The following is a 17,065-nucleotide window of genomic DNA, read 5'->3' on the forward strand; positions in this document are numbered from 1 at the left end:
TCTCCAGACTCAGTCGAATTGACATAGTGGCTGTTTGCTGGGGCTGGCATTAAAAACTCATCATCTGCCAAACACAAAGACTGCAAAAGGTCAAGAGACAGAGGGTGGTGGAAGGCTGGCATCTCTCACTCAATCACCAAGACACAGTGATTCAAGCACACATGCTCTTACACATACTTGGTAGGAAACTTGCACACAATTATTTACATTCTTCTGACATGCATGCATTAGAAATGACAGATGTCTGCTTTTTATTTTTTCCTGTAAGGAAATTGGTATTCATCATTGTCAGCAGGTTTGGGCTGCTGACAATGCATGAAAAGACAACAATACATATAAATATACACTAACAATAAACAATGACATTTAGGGAGAGTGAATTTTCTGCTATAACCTTGTTTGCCTTCTTAACTCTGTCATAACTCTGCCCATGTACATTTTTTCTCCTTAGTGGTCCCAGCAATTTACTGGCTGTTGTCACTATAGCAGAACTACTGTTCCCCTAATGCTTTGTGGCACAAAATGTAGTACAGTAACTTCTTAAAGGGGCAGTAATATGTGCTCTAAAGCCAAATAATGTGATTTTATTGCACATTAAACATATGGAATAAAAATGTTGTAAATATCAATTATGACTTAAAAGAAATTTGACTTTGGAATTTAATGGTGTGAAATTGGGTCTTTGTCTCATTAAGAAACTCTTGCGCTTTCTAAAACTCCACCTACAGAAAGTCATCACAACATTGCGCCTATATTAACCCTTACCATGAGACAGTCTCAGTCTGCACTCCATCTGTGAAGGTTAGCATATTCATTCATTCATTTATTTTATTTTGGTAAACTGTCCACATCACCAGAAACAACAAAGAAATAACAATAAACAATAAATAACCCACAATTTACCAAAAAAGAAATAGGCTGAAGCAAAACTTCAAAAAGTTACATGGAGAAATAAAATACACAAAATCCCACAGATTCTTGCACATATGCATAATAAAGAAAACACAAAAATGTATTATGCTTTTTAAAAAATTCAATAATGTGTATCCAACATACTGTCATTTATGCAACCCGTGCACATTTGCTGCTCATGGGATTCCTGCTGTCATTTACAGATGTGAGCTCAGTTACATCTCCTGCTGTGACTCTATGGATATTTTATGGCACTCCTTGGTCAACCATCTTGAATATTTCACGAGGTTACATCTCATTCTGTGTTTATGTATGAAGGGTCTTTTCTTCATACATGTAAATGTATCAATGAGATTAATCCGATTACCTGAAAAAGAAAGAATAAAACTTTAGCTTTGATATTTAAACAGATGTGAAGAAAACAGATTGGATTCATTTTCAGTAATTCTAAATGAGATTATCGCAAGACAAGTACTCACCTTAGATGTATTAGTTTTTTGTAGATTTTACTTTTTTACATCCTCCCTGCTGATATGAAGAAACACATATTTAAATCAGGGAAAATGTTCAGCATCTCTATTCATTCTCATTTAGTATTGAGAGTTAGCCTTAGAAACATTTGAAGATCTGACACCCAAATATGTAAACATTTAGACCAGCACTCCAAAACTGAAGTTTGTATTGAACTTTCTTGACTGTTTCCAATAATCTCAATACATTTAGAGAAGACTGGAGGCATTAAACCACTAGGTTTTCATATGAAGATGTACTCTGTACTTTTCATTGGGCCCTGGTGTTTGTATTTGTCAGTTTTTTATTACGCCAGACCACAGGTAAAAAGCTGGGCAAGAAGGTGGTTGTTATGGCTTTTGTGGGGGGAAGCAGCCACCTTGTCAGGCTGGTTTTGTTAGCCGTTCCAGGACAAATTAGGATGTAGCCCCACCTTGTGGTTGCACAATGAAGATGAAAAAAGGAAAATATATTTTACTTTGTGAATTTACTGGCATTTCTTCTGTTCTTTCATGCATTTACTCTAATCTGAGAGCCCTGTTTCATATTGTGCACCCTACTATGTATCAGAGAAGGCATCCAGATGTTGCCTGCCATCAAGACAAAGCAGGAAATCATCTCAGCCAACTCTGAAACTCTCCAGATGGAGATAAAAGGTTTTCTTTTCTTTTTTTTTTTCTTTTTTTTAAAGCAGCAGCAAGATAACGATTATCTACAAAGGCAGTGACAACTTTTGGATGTGATTCAGAGAGAATATTGTCAGGAACAGAAGCAGCAACTATAAGGCTGAAACCAACCCTGCCAACAGTGTCCACTCCTTTAAATGTTCACAATCTGATTTTGATTTTACGAATCAGTTCACACGCTTTCAAAGTTTTGGAACAACAACTATTCTTTTATAATTGTTCTTGTCAGATGTGCAGAAAAATAGATGGGACATGAAATAAAATTCATGTTAGCATGTTTTAACACCAGTAGGAGAAAAAAAGTCGACATATATTGGCACATGTTTTAAATTGAATGAAAATCTATTGTAATTATTTGTAAATGCAAATATAAATTACTGCCTAGCTGATATGTTTTGTATTTTCATATCTGCATGGAACTGAGGATGTGTCCATAAACCAACCGGGGAGCATTCCACCTCCAAAATGGATCAGAAAGTTTTGCTTATTTCTAGTTCATTCTCTGGCTTTTCCCCCTCCTTTACTGGCATCCTCTTTCATACCACAAATGTACAAAATCCAGAGAGGAGGAGAATGAAAGGGGGGCCTGCAGAAAGACTGGGAGAGTGGGAGATTGGGAGGGACTGTGGGCAGCAACTAAACACAGGCAGAAAGTTCATGAGCTGAAAGTCTGGCAGCAGCAAAACGAAAGGAAAATTTGTTTAGCAAGGAATCAAGAACTGCTCTTAATGCAGAAGGAATGTTATAAAGTGTGTCTGCAGCTGCCTTTCTTTTAGGATTTCAGCAGCTCATTCTTGTTGAGCTAGTTGTTGGAGCCCGATAGAAGTTTAAGGGAGGATTTTATTGTAATTACAGCTCATTTCAGGGCAATAGCTCTGAAGACATCACAGCCGTTTCAGGGTTTTTCAGGAACGTTTTGGGAATCAAGACACGGAGAAAAAGCATCAACGAGGATGGTTCTGCAGTTGTTTTTATCTCTGTGCCTGACTTTGGGATCAGTCCAGAGCCAGGGTTCCTCCCAAGATGCCTTCATAATCCAGTATCTAGAGAGAAGGCTTGTTCAAATGGAGGTGAGTTCATTTCTGCATTACTTTTCCTCAAAAATCTGCCACCTTCAATATTTATTTCACACTGGACATTTTTCTTCTTTATCACCTTGTTTTCAAAGAAATCATGTTTTCTTTGGATTTTGTCACTGTCAGATCATCTGGTTGCAAAATTTTGGCACCCTTTCAACTATCTAACTGTTTTTTATTAGGACCTTCTGTTCTAGGAATCTGAGTCAACACAGATTATCTGCCTGTTTTTTATAGGGAAAAACCCATTATACCCTATTAGATGTGCTAAAATACATGCTCAGTCCTCTTGCTTCTTAAATGACATTTTGTTTTGTTTTTGAGAGAATGGACTAAAAGTGGAGTTTTTCTAATACTAAAAACACCAGAGAGGTCACAATATAACACCATACAAGCATCCAAAGTTTAGCTGTGGATACATATTAAAATATGAGCGGTAATTTTAAATCAAGGTGGAGTACCAAAATATCAATAAATGTTAATCTTTTTCATATAATACAGAATAAAATAGGGTGACAATAAAATGAAGCTAAGAAATTATTTTGAAACTATATTCAGTTTTTTTCTGGATGTTTGGATCAGCTATTGGTTAAGCAAGGTTAAATAATTAAATGACTTAAGTATTTCTTGGTGGTTAAAATGTGTTCTCTCTTCTAACAAAAAAGACAGTATTTCATGCAATTATCTCTGATGTTCATTTAAAACGTTGCTCTGTACATATAACTTCATTTGTATTCATTCTACTCCTTCCCACTATGAATAAAATCAGGAGCGTCTCAGTCTGTGTGAGCAAAACACAGTGAGTGCCACCCAGAAAACTTATGACCTCTCCTCTGAAGTCAGAGGCTATCTGTCCACTCTGAGCAGTTTGAGGTAGGCCTCCCCTGAATTATCTGAGAACAAGACATGATTCAAATGACAAAATTGGTTCTGCTGACTCATAAATACTTTTTTACTTTCCTTCTTAGATCAGAAGTAAAGAGCCAGGTGGACGGTGTCTCTGTGCGTGTTGACCGGGTGGAGAGGGAGCTGGAATATTTGGAGAACAAAATTCCCACTCAGTCTAACATTGAGATGGAGGAAGCGCTGCTGGAGCAGCAGATAAAAGCCATAGAACTGGAGCAGCTGAAAAAGAAGGCCAAGATAAATGTGGTGAATGGTAGGTAGCTTTTGCATAGAGGAACGCTGGAAAATAATGCAAGAGGAAAAGAGATTAATAAAAAAATATATATATGGTTTTGTTTTCTAAGACTATTTTTTTTCTTGGTTTGATGCAATATATCTAGACTGCAGCACAGCACTGAGTCAAGTCAAGTCTCTTAAGATTGTGAAGAAATCTGGAGATCCAAATGGATGCTGGTTCAAAGACCCCTCTGAAGGTTCAAATAAGGTATAATATCTGAAACATACAGTGACTGTCCTTCTAACTTAAGCTTACTATGGGACTAATGCATTGAGTTTTCTTAATGAGTTTTCCAATTCAGTTACAATTAAAATATGCTGGAAAATGTGTAATAATCCTTCTAACCTGTATTTTTTAAATGTGCTCTACATATTCTGTGGGCATGTTAAAAGACAGCTTTATCAGATTATCTGTTTATGGCTCACATTAAGGACCTGGTGGGGAATCTTTGGGGATGTGGTTCCCTGAAAGTCAAATTAACCTATCTAAAAATATCCCCAACTAATTAGGTATGAAGTAGCATTGTCTTAGGCAGATTGGGTTTCGCATCAATGAAAAAAATGTTTCCTTATCCTTGCATGTTCTGTTTTTTGCCTTTTCTCTTCCAGGTGTACCTATTCAGTGGATTTCGTAACAACACCATTCTGGAGTACAAATCTCTGAAAAGCTTCACAAAGACTTCCACACCTCCAGTAAATGAGGTGCAGCTGCCTTTTTACTGGCAGGGCACGGGTCACGTGATCTACAATGGATTCCTGTATTGTCACAAGGCAGACACACCCAATGAAATACTGAAGGTTTGTCACTGAAAGTTTTTTGTCAAAGTGCAACATAACAGTTCATTCATGCATTTTTCTATTGAGCTGCATCAAGCAAAAAAAGCAAAAACAGCATAGAGAGGAACTGCAAGTTCATGTTCTGTTGTTGGTGTTATAAAGAACAGCCTCGGACTGCATAGTTTATCACCATGAACATAATTTCACATTGTTAATTTGCTGAACTCATAGCAGCTGTTGGCCTTAAGTCTGGTCATTTCAAGGACTTGTCAACATCAGGAACAGAGTTCTGTGCTCTTTTCTTTGTCCCAGTGTGTTAGCTGAGGTCACAGAGAACTCGGTGCCAAAAGAAACAAGTTTGTTCCAACGATGCTAATTTTCCCAGGAAACTCTGAGTGCTTATGAGAAAATTGCATTAGTACAACCAGTTCATACCAAAAATGCATAAACTCCTTTTTTTTCAGATTTGAGGTTCAATTGTCTTTGTTTCTTGCTCTAAATTGAGGTTATAATGCATGAAACATGCAATGGGTAGATTAATTGAGCCTTTCTCTGTATTAATGCAAGGACTGTTTGATAATAAAGAAAACAAGTAAACTTTAAAAAACAGCTTCTAATTTGTATTTCCCATTTACATTCCACTTCTCATTTGGAATCAAGGAATCTGCATTATGACTGAGAATCACATTCCAGAGAGGAACAGCTAAAAGATTTTTCTTTAATTAAGCTGAATTTTGATTGACTCCATTTTGACGAGGACGAGGGCAAAAAGTACCAGATGAACTATACATTCCTTTTGGCTTGGGGACACCAAAAAATCCTTAAGAACATGCTGAAAAGCAAGACAGGACCGTCTGGATTCTGCTTTCGGACCTGTTACCTCTGTGACCTTGCATAAGATAGTGAATGGATAGATTAACTGTTCCGAGCAAGAAAACCTCAGGCTTCATTTTCTTTGTTGATGACCACAGTTTGTATTCTTTAAATTATTTCTCATCACTTTTAAAGGTGGATCTGCTGAATGGCACCGTGGTGGATAGCACCCTTCTTCCCGGAGCCGGCCGTCTTCCTGTCTACAGCCTCAATCCCAACACTTATCTGGACATGGCTGTAGACGAGCTTGGCCTCTGGGTTATTTACGCGGATCTTGAGTACGGAGGAAACCTGGTCATCACCAAGCTAGACAAAGGTGTGATGACCTTCAGCTATGGACTTTTTTTTTTTTTTACTTAATTAATTAATGATAGGGTATTGTTACACAGAACTGCTAAAAGCATAATGAAACCTTTTATCAATACAGCTCAAAATTTTCATTAATATTCAGTTTATTACATTTCAAAAAATATAACTTATTTTTCAGTTGTAACCTGAACAAGTTTATTATTGCTTTTATATATGTACTTTCTGCTAACAAAAATAGGAAGGGTAGCTTGCATGCTTTGTGTAAGACCACCTTATAATCTATCCCAACCATTTAACAATTGTAATTGTTCGGGGGTGGGAAAAGCATGGGTTTGTCCAGGTTGACATTCAGGCAAGAACTGCCCATAACAACAAATGTTGTTTTCACCAGTAAGTTTAGCAGTGGAGTACACCTGGGACACACAGTGCAGAAGCAATGATGCAGAGGGTGCTTTCCTGATATGTGGAACGCTTTACGTGGTCTACAACACACGCTATGGAGGTCGCTCCACCATCCAGTGTCTGTACGATATCCATGACACCATTCACAGGTTAGTGCACAACGCAGTCTGAGTGTGCAGTCATAAATGTCAACGATGCATACTAAAATAATAAGCTGCAGTTTGACACATTTTAAATGGATGTGGCTAAATGATTTATGTTTTCTATGTTGTGCCCATGCAGCAATGAGAGTCCAGTGATGTTCTTCCCAAAGCGCTACTCCAGCCACAGCAGCATCCACTATCACCCTGGGGATAAACAGCTGTATGCCTGGGATGATGGCTACCAGACAATATACAAAGTGGAAACGCGCAGCAATGCCCAAGTTACATCCGAGTGAAACATGTTTTCTTTTCACCCTTTACTCAGCATCAAAACCTGCATTAACACATCTAACATGACCCTCCTCCTCTGAAAAAAAAAAAAAATTACAGTAAAAGCATCAAGGAATTTTATGGATCTCATGAAAAGTTACTTCATTCGTCCTTTGCTGGCAATGGATGTGTTCTTTTGTGGTCATGTTTATCATTGGCTGTGCAAACAAGCTTCATACAAAGCTTAGTGTTTGTGTCAGAGCAATAAAGACAACATAAGTTGTGTGCATTTTGATCAAACTTCATGTCTTGGCAAGGTGAACATAATTTTAGATCACTTTGGAATGATAATGTTTAATTTGTGTTAGATAGGATGCTATCTATCTATCTATCTATCTATCTATCTATCTATCTATCTATCTATCTATCTATCTATCTATCTATCTATCTATCTATCTATCTATCTATCTATCTATCTATCTATCTATCTATCTATCTATCTATCTATCTATCTATCTATACAACAACAAAGTTTGCTCTACATGTATTAAAAATTAATGTGAGCTTCCATCTTCTAAAGATGGGGTGGGTAGGTAGGGAATCAGACCAGCTGAATGTGTTCTGCTTTGGTTTCTGATATCTATACATAAGTTTCTTTCTGAAAAGTTAATACTATTTCATTCATTCGAATTTCCAGATATCAACGCAAATAAATATTAAAGCACACCGTGGCTTTTTTTCCCCCCATTTCAATTTAAATGTTCGACTTTTAAAACCTCTTTAATTTAGTTTTCCTCCACCTCATCAAAAATAAACAACAATACTGCATAAGTAATTTGTCATAAAGTTCGTCAATGACCTTTTTAGTATCTCGTGACTTGGTCCGGGTCCGCATCATTTTCCAGCCGGCTTGGCGGGCGGCAGAGAAAGAGACGCATTACGGTCTGCCGGGCTCGCACAGCAGATCTAACCCGATTGTAAGTTTAATTTCAAATCAGCCATACGACAGTCGGCTGTTTTAAAACAATTCTTTTAATACAATTTGAAATAAAAATTTTAAAAAATAATCTAAGCTGTAAACACATTGTAAACATTGTCATAACCGGATACAATTTGAGTATTTGTGGGAAGTTTCAAGAAGAGTTTTCCCTTGAGTTGCCATCAAAGGAAGAGATGACAGCTCTTCCCTTGTCATCTCGTCGTCACTTTCAGCCCGGTAATTTCACATCTGACCGGCGGGTAAAGAGTTAAACAAGTAGAAGAACGAAAGTCTTTTTCCCGGGTATTTTCACTTTTCAAAGAACCAGATTTGTTAAAGACATTTTAAATTGTTCTAAACTATATTCACTATTTAAAATAAATTATAATCCACAATCAGAATTATAAGTATAAGAAAACAGTCCAGTGACGCTCCATGACGTAGAATTAGGGGCGTGGTCAAATTTGAATTTCGTTGAGCTTGACAGTAGTTGAACAAAGCGGGTCGCTTAGAAGTTAGTGAATAGAAAAAGGAAAGTAACATGAGAAGAAGAAGCAGCGGCAGCAGCAGCGCCAGCTGGAGAAACTCGACAGATAAAAGGCGCAGTGAGATTGCGCGTTTTGATGAATTCGGCTTTGCTTGCACCAACAGAAGGGAGCAAAAGCTTCACCACAGATGTCACGATTACAGGTGCGACACATGTTTGGCCTAATTAATGCTCGTTTAGTTCCGTGAAATTAATACTATTTAAGCTTGTCGTGACATCATAAGGCTAAAGATATGTTTTATTTTCATCTTGTGATGTAAAACGTCCCTTAAGTCTGAATTAAATACCCACCCACCCGGTCTCTGATGGGACAGAGCTCAGAGGCCATTGAAGGTCAGGCTGAACTCTTCAGAGTCCTCGTTGCTTATGCAAAATACAATCCACAAGTTGGTTACAGGCAAGATGGCAAACAATACTATTGTTCTGCTGTATCATAATACTAACACAAAAATGCAAAACATTCAGGATCCAGTTATTGCCCCAGAACTAACCACTAAAAGTCAACTGACTACATAAAGTCGTCAGTAGAGCTGGGTTTCCCTTTGGGGAGCGATGTTGGGGTTCTCCTTGTGGACCTTCTAACTGCAAGACCTAATTTCCAATAACAGGAGAACAGTGAAAACATGACTGGCTATATTGCTATGGGTGAACGACATTGAAGGTTATTCCACAAATGTTTTCTGTCAGCTACCCCCAGCTGAGCGTGGTGAAGGTGAAGGAGCTGTGTGAACTGCTCAGCTACTGGAATGGAGCCAGCTTCATCTGCAAGAGTCAGGTTAGACCTATGGAAGAAACAAAGAGTGAAAACATGTTCCTTGCTATCTAAGCTCGTTTGTTCTTCGACTTATTGTTTTCAGATCGAACGCTTTATCCGGATGGGCATTCCTCCAAGTTTGCGGGGCAGAGTATGGAAGTGCCTTCTGAACGTTGACGGTGTGAGAGAATGTAGTGACTTCAACTATCAGGTAAATGACAGATTCTTTATTTTTTTCATAATATTTATGTTTAATGTGTGTGTTTTGTCCCTTTTTTACAGTTTGCCTATACAACACATCATTAACTTATTAATCTCAAAACAGTTATTTTATTCTTCAATAGATGAAACATTATATATTTTCTGATAAGAAAAGTTTATACTTTTTTTTTTCCTTTTCCTCTAAACAGACATGTTTGTCAGAAGTGCGAGGGCCCCTTGTGGATTTGGGTGTCAGTGAATATGGCATTTTGTCTGCGATCGCCACCCTGAGCGACACTCAGAATGATCTGGGTTTGAACCAACGACAGCTCTCGGGCTCGAATGAGAATTGCTATTCTATCGATGAAATAACTCTGTTCAGACAGATCGCCCTTGACCTACGTGAGTTCATACGGAAAGACACATTTAAAGCATTTAACCCCTTCGAGACCTCTTCTGTTTTTGTTAGATAAATTAGTTTTATATGATTAAACCAGCTCCAACATGAGACAAAGATTGCCTGAGTAAATAAAAAAAAGCAGATTTTGTTTTGGTGTAGAAAAAGTCGACCAAACCAAGTTTTCTCAAAGAGAAAATGGATATGCCACATAAGCAGCTTTCTGTGCTCCGCTTTCCAGTAACAGCTGTTCATCAGATGCTTGTGATAACAGAGTCTCGATCCATGTGGAGACATTGTGTGTGGTCCACTCTTCTTTTCCGAGTTGTTAAGCCAGACATATTTGAGCGTTTTCAATCATGAGTAGCTTGTTTAAGGTCATGCCACCCAATCCCAGTAGGATTTCTAATGGATGATGGGTAGCTTGGATATTTTTTGGCCTTTTGAATTTTATGATTCTACAGTCTGGGTGTGGGTTGTGAAACTGAACCCACATTTCCAATTTTGTTTTTCTCTTTTTCAGTTAATTTCTGGTTAAAAACATTGACTTTTAAACATTTTACATAGTGATTGGCTGTTTCAGACATCTTTTATATTTACTCAAACCATCTTTGATATTGAATTGTGTCTCATTCAAAGATGACAAAAAAAAAATGCAACAACAGATATCACTAAGGCTGCAAAAACTTAATCACAGCACTACTGATTTTATTTTTCCATTTTACCAGTTTTTTCAAGATTATATGTGAAGGGGTAAAACATGTAAGCAAACTTTGCCTTTAGGCTCATATACTTCCAGTCATATAATTTTAATCCATAATTTTGCTATCATTCATGCCACACAACTTCTCTGTAATTGCAGAGAAGTTGTTTTATATGCATTAATAAAACAACTTCTATTTTATATGCATTAATAGAAAGTGTTAAGGTAAGACATTACCTATTATAATGATTTTGGCTGAGTAGAAGAAATTAATGTTGTTTATTACGTGTGATCTCATCTGACCACAGAGCGATCCTTTCCAACCCACCGGTCCCTGATGGGACAGAGCTCAGAGGCCATTGAGGGTCAGGCTAAACTCTTCAGGGTCCTCGTTGCTTATGCAAAATACAATCCACAAGTTGGTTACAGCCAAGGTAACGTTTTCTCATAACTGACTTGTCCTCTCAGCTCAAAAACCTTACTATGCAAACTTTGTCACTATACAAAGTCATTGTCCGCAGGTACACAACACTGACTTTAAAGGAGAGTTCATATATTTACAACTATCTCGTTATATATGTTTACATATTTATTTGTGTTTTCCTAAGGTGTCACAGCTGTGTCTATATTTTCCTTTCTTTTACGTCTTGTAAGCAATAACAATATACAGTGATGTATTTGAATGAAAGCAAGTCATTTATGTTATGACTTATACTTGTATTTTATTAATGACAGAAACATTCAAAACTTCAAAGTGAACCCAATTTTAAACCATCAAAATATCCCACTTTTTCCAACAGTGCTTACAAATCTCAGGAGTTTTCAGAAGAGGTGACTCTACTACCAGAAGATGGTAGTAGAGGACAATAATTACAAAGTTAAATTTTCTGTTATTTATTTATTTTTTTTTCCCATCCTGAAGGAGTTCCAATAAATGTATAGGGCAATGTATTCAATATGCTTTACATTAGAAAAAAGATGAGAGCTTAAAATTACTGAATAAGATTCTATTCTGACATTTCTGCTCTAGTTTACGAGATGAGAAAAGGAAAAATGTTTTTGTTACCTCTGTAGGATCAGAAAAGAAAGCATTTATTTGTTATAGTTTCTCTCTTAGAAACAAACACTGTAAAAGCATTTCAAGCAATATACAGCCTATTAACTACATCTTCCAATGTTTAAAATATTTACATTAAATCTAATTTGTACTTTGTTGTCCAGAAAAAAAGCAAATGTGTGTTCTTGTTTGTTTCACAGGAATGTCTTACATAGCTGCTGTGCTGCTGATGCATTTGGAAGAGGAGGAGGCTTTCTGGGCACTGACAGCCTTGTTGGATAAATCCAAATATCTGGCTGAACTGTTTGACCTCAGTCTCACAAAGTAAGAACTGAGTTTGAAGGTGCACAACATGTCTTTAGAAAAATTATGTTATATGAAAAAGTATTTACTCTTCAAGTAGTTAAGATTTATTTCTGATTTCTGAATCCACTCAGTCTTAAGCGCTCTTTAAATCTTTGATCTAAATGAGCTTAAGAATGTTATTATCCACAATTTTTTGGTTCTGAATCTGTTTATTTTATTGTAAAATAAACTACAATATGCAGCAAAAACCATCAGGGTAGTGATGCTTTTTGTGTAAGTTTATGTACCAGAGACAGCTGATGAAAGCATTTCATTTCTGCATTCTCAGTGCATTTTAAATTCATCTCCCGAAATTGCGTTCAAAATCCTTTTTTTGTTGTATCCGCCTCTGATTCTCTCTATTCTGCTACAATAAAACTAAGCTGACATTTTTCTTCTTCTTCTAATCAGAGTCCAACATCAGGTGAAGGTCTTTGATCAGTTCCTCAAACACCGGAAGGCTCGTCTCTCCAAGCACTTGGTGAGAAACAAAGGACCTTTGGTTTACTTGCCAGCAACATGGTGTTTATAGGCTTAGATGTTTTCTTCATGCTTAAGAAAATCCTCAGTGTTGATCTAAATAACAGGGATTAAAAAACTTTACAGCGCTCATCTCATTCTAACAAACTTCTCACTTTTCATAAAGTCAAAGAAATTTCTCTATCATGTGTTTGATTTTTTTTTCTTCACTCTTGTACTTTTATCCAGATCATTGTAAACATGCTAGTGCTGTTAATAAAAAAATGAACAGATTATTACTTGAGCGATCATTCAGAAGTTTTGATCATCTCAATATTGCTTTGCAATTGTAATGGATGGTGTACATTTCTGAGGTAGTGCAATAAGAATAATGTCAGTTAAAATGGCATGTATTCTATAATCAGAGCACTGAGTCAAAATAGTTTTAAACAATTCACTAAAATTACAAAAATATGCTTGTCCGCAGGCTTGCCACTGGAAAAAACGGCACATTTAACTAAGAAACCCTGGCTTATTAGCTCCTACTTTAGAGATTTGGTTTTTACTATATTCTTACAGAAGTCTACGTCTCAAAATACCAGTAAATAAATATTCCATTATAATTTGTATTATTTTCTGTGAAACATTATGAGTGTTTGTTTTTCGGTTGAAAAATATACATTTTTGGCTTAAAATATATGTGTAAGTATTGCAATTCCATGATATTTTTGCTGCAACTATCAAACCATGAGAACCTTGTCCTGCCCAATGCCCGGCCACTCTTTTGGGGAAAGCAAATAAATGGGAGTAAACTCAGGTTCTTCTGTTTACTGTGGACTTTGGAGGCTCTTAAAAGAGAGAAATATTCAGCACACAGTTGAGTGCATGTCATAGCCAGGAAAGAAGTAAGTCATCTGCTAGGGACCTGTGTAATGAATCCATCACCAGCTTGGCCTCCTCTGCCGTCCACTACTGACTTTAGGCTTGTCATTGTTGTTGATGCAGTTCTACATTGTTGATGCAGTTCTACATTGTTGATGCAGTTCTACATTCAGTAAATTCCAGGAACGTTTTGTTCCTGACGTACAAAACATGATCGAACCATTCATTTGGTGCATTTAGTCTTCTGGTTTCATGCAGGTGCGTAAAGACTGGACAGTTGACTCTAACAGTGGGAAACGTACCACCACAGATAATTTGTATCCCTGCATATTTTTTCACATCGATTTGAAATCGATTTGATGCAACTTTTACAACTCAGTTAAATGGTAAAATAAGTTACTTTCTAGTAATTTTAAGTAAAAGGATGCAAAAAGAAAAACTTTTGCAGCAGACCTGTAAAACAAACTTTAAAATCTGTGTAAAAACAAATTTATTTAGTTTTTTGGGGGTGTGGGAAGCTTATTTAGTGGCTATTTGTTCACCAGTTTCACCATATAGGCACACGAGCAGGCTCACATGAGATGAAGCAATCCCACTTGATCTCACTGGTGTACATTTCTCAGTCGTGACCATCACATAATCCTCTTTGAGTCTTCTTTCTTCTTATTCATGGAGCGTCATTTAAAGCATGTGCAAGCAGGAATAGAATTGCATGTTGTGGCTTGTCTAAATACAGTTTTTTTTCTGTACTGTTATCAGTTAAAATTTGTTTTTCACTGCTTTAGAAATTAGATGTGTGGGAAGGTGGGTTTGGCTGAAGCCATCTCATCCAGACTTGTCTTAAAATGACAACTTTTAGCCAATGTTTTATTTGAAGGAAGCACAGGTGAAAACTTTCTCCTGCACTGACTCTTTAGTCTTTGTTATGGAGTTTTTATTTTTTTTTATGTATAATAAAAATAGAAATTATACAAAGGTAATAGATTCAATCAATCTATTTGATATTTTTCACAGATTAAATAACAGAAAATGTTTGTGCAAACATACCTCCAAAAAAAGTTAGTCATCCAGAATTTTTACGATGCATAAGTGGTTTTAGATGCTTGACTTGAGATTAATTTAAAGAACAGATTTGTCATCCCTGTGTCTGTAAAACGCATCTCGAATGCATTGTTGGTTATGCCAAATCAAGCTTTCCTGTTGTGTTGTCCTCCCTGCAGGACTCGGCGGGAGTCTTGTTAGTCCATTTTGTGATGCCATGGTTTCTCACCCTCTTCACTTCCCTACCCTGCTGGGACTCTGTTCTCGCTGTCTGGGACCTCATCATTTTACAAGGCAGGCACACACACAAACTAATGTAAAAAAATCTTTAAAAATTCTTTATTAATGCAGCTATGCTGGTGAGTATTTATATGTGTTTAACTGACATTATTCTGTGGTTTTTACAAGCTAGAGATTATTTTCAAAAAGGTTTTCTTTGGATAGGCCTGCAAGCTGTGTTCCGAACTGCTCTGACCATCATCGAACTTCTGGAGCCTCGATTGATGGAGCTGAATGATGAAGGAACAATGTTACCCCTGCTATTAAGAGTACCAGTGGATATGTAAGTGGCATTTATTATTTTATAGCATAAATATTCTAGGCACAAATTGTTTCTTTACTGGGTCGAAACACAAATATGGAGACGTAATTAGAATTTTGCTTTCTGAAATATGTTGCCTGAGAAACCCATTCAGAAATGTCACCTCATGAATTATCTAAAAGAATGTGTCGCCTTTAGAAATGTGCAGCCTTTAGGCTCAACTCCAAATAGATCTATTCATGAATCTCAATCAGGGTGTCAGAACTGGAGATGTTTAGATGCCGAGTGTTTTGGAAAAACAAGGTGGTCCATGGGAAATGTCTTTTTTTTTTTTTTTTTTTTTTTAAACTTGGATGACATCCTTTTTACTGAATTTGTTCCTTCAACGGCAGTCAGAGCAGCTTTCTGTCTCTGTCTGCTATCTCTTGTGATCTTGAATACAAGTGTCACATGGCGACTGACATGTTTGCTGACATGGAGCTGTAGTTATGGCAACTTGGTAGGGCCACTGATCCTGATTTATGAAGCATGTGTCTCTGGAAGAGCTGATGCAAGTTAATAATTAAGATCTAGTTAATCATCTTTGCATAAATATATGCTCCCTTTAGATGCTGCAGTTTAACCCATGTGAGGTATTCATAATTCTAGCATTTTGGATCATGTACAGTCTAAAGCCTCTGGTTTAGTAACTAAGGACATTTATTTTGGAAAATATCTTTACAGCTGCTCATCCTAAAATGCCATTCATGTTTTACCACCTTATATAGCTGAATTATGCAGATATTTACTTTATCACGTTTTGATCCATGTGTGAACCTCTTGCAGTTTGTTCATGCATAAATTAAGGCAACCATTCACAAACCGGTTTTGTTCTTGCTCTGGTTTTCAGTGGGCAGACTGCCACCACATCACATTGAGAAGTCATTGTTGCCGTCTTGGCATTGTTACGAAAGGTTAGTCAGAAGTCAACACTAAGTGGTATGACTTGCTCTCTGGACGGGGATCTCCTTACACTGGGAAGATCCTGGGAATAGTACAAAATGATGAGGGGAGAAAAAAAGGTTAAGTGCTGGCGGGCCAAAAAGCAGCATGGAGATAAGAAATTGGGAGGGAGGCTATGGTCAGTCTCAGCTTTATTTATTTTTTTACCCATCTCAGGCTGTGGTTTGTGTTCTTGCAGCATTAGGATATCTCTTTGTGTGGTGCCTGCTTTTACAAACATATGTTTAACAATTTCATACCAATAAGGGTTGGCCTTTAAAATTTAATAAGTCAGACATGTGGCCTGAAAGGCACTATGTAAGGTCAGCAGATTATAAGCATTCGCATAAGATGAAGGAAGCTCAACAAACATTAGTGTGAACTTGATTTGCAGTAATTTCCTGTATTTGAACATGTTTGCAGTTTTAAACAAGTGTCATTTCTATATTATTGCACAAAGTCCTGAAGTGCTTTAGGGAATTCTGTGTTTATGACAATTTTAGAAAATTTCACAATATATTATGAATTAGAATCAAATCACTTACATTTTTACCCTAACATGAACCAGTAGTGTATAATTTTATGTTTTTTTTTTTTCAGATTTTGTTTAATCAATTGAACATGTTATGTGGACATCCAGAGTGTTATCGCAGAGTATTTAACCTTTATTTCTCTGAAACACATCTATTCTGATTTTTTTTTTTATGTGTTGTCTCGTGCAAACAGTCCCATCTCTATCGGTTTCTGACCCACACAAGCTCTGCGTCTCCTTCCTTTTCTTTTCCTATACACTCTGTTCTTATCAGCCTATTTGTTTTTTCTATTCTAAACTTCTTTCTTTATAATTCCCATAACCTTCTCGTGCCATCCGTCCTCCCACAGTCTCTTTTTTTTTCTGTTCCCCATGTCTTCCTCTGTGCCTCTTCTCATTCATTGGTCCGTTTTGTTGTTCTGACGCCTTCATTCAGTTAAAGGATTTGACACATCATTTGTTTACTTCTCACTGGGAAAGCTGGCTTCATTGAAAGCTCAGATTTT

At 36.9% G+C, this 17,065-nt stretch overlaps 2 protein-coding genes across 2 annotated transcripts in view; both read left to right on the top strand.

Annotated features, from left to right (window-relative positions):
- Positions 1-2,744: 2,744 nt before the first annotated feature.
- olfml1 (olfactomedin-like 1) lies at positions 2,745-7,866 on the top strand. Its single transcript, XM_055033485.1, has 8 exons — positions 2,745-3,178; positions 3,954-4,057; positions 4,153-4,343; positions 4,471-4,574; positions 4,976-5,164; positions 6,152-6,332; positions 6,717-6,876; positions 7,010-7,866. The coding sequence occupies exons 1-8, from the start codon at positions 3,062-3,064 to the stop codon at positions 7,164-7,166; spliced, it is 1,203 nt and encodes a 400-aa protein (XP_054889460.1). The 5' UTR covers positions 2,745-3,061; the 3' UTR covers positions 7,167-7,866.
- A 784-nt stretch (positions 7,867-8,650) lies between these two features.
- The window catches only part of si:ch211-266k8.4 (uncharacterized), a 44,754-nt gene continuing 36,339 nt past the window's right edge, over positions 8,651-17,065 (top strand). The window contains exons 1-9 of the mRNA XM_055057846.1: positions 8,651-8,809; positions 9,354-9,441; positions 9,524-9,631; positions 9,831-10,023; positions 11,030-11,155; positions 11,979-12,102; positions 12,535-12,604; positions 14,685-14,799; positions 14,950-15,067. Coding sequence (XP_054913821.1) covers positions 8,661-8,809; positions 9,354-9,441; positions 9,524-9,631; positions 9,831-10,023; positions 11,030-11,155; positions 11,979-12,102; positions 12,535-12,604; positions 14,685-14,799; positions 14,950-15,067 — 1,091 coding nt within the window. The 5' untranslated portion in view covers positions 8,651-8,660. The remainder of the gene's footprint in view (positions 8,810-9,353; positions 9,442-9,523; positions 9,632-9,830; positions 10,024-11,029; positions 11,156-11,978; positions 12,103-12,534; positions 12,605-14,684; positions 14,800-14,949; positions 15,068-17,065) is intronic.

The sequence above is a fragment of the Poeciliopsis prolifica genome, unplaced genomic scaffold (assembly GCF_027474105.1).
Source record: "Poeciliopsis prolifica strain line A6 unplaced genomic scaffold, Auburn_PproV2 SCAFFOLD001, whole genome shotgun sequence".
Lineage (NCBI taxonomy): Eukaryota > Metazoa > Chordata > Actinopteri > Cyprinodontiformes > Poeciliidae > Poeciliopsis > Poeciliopsis prolifica.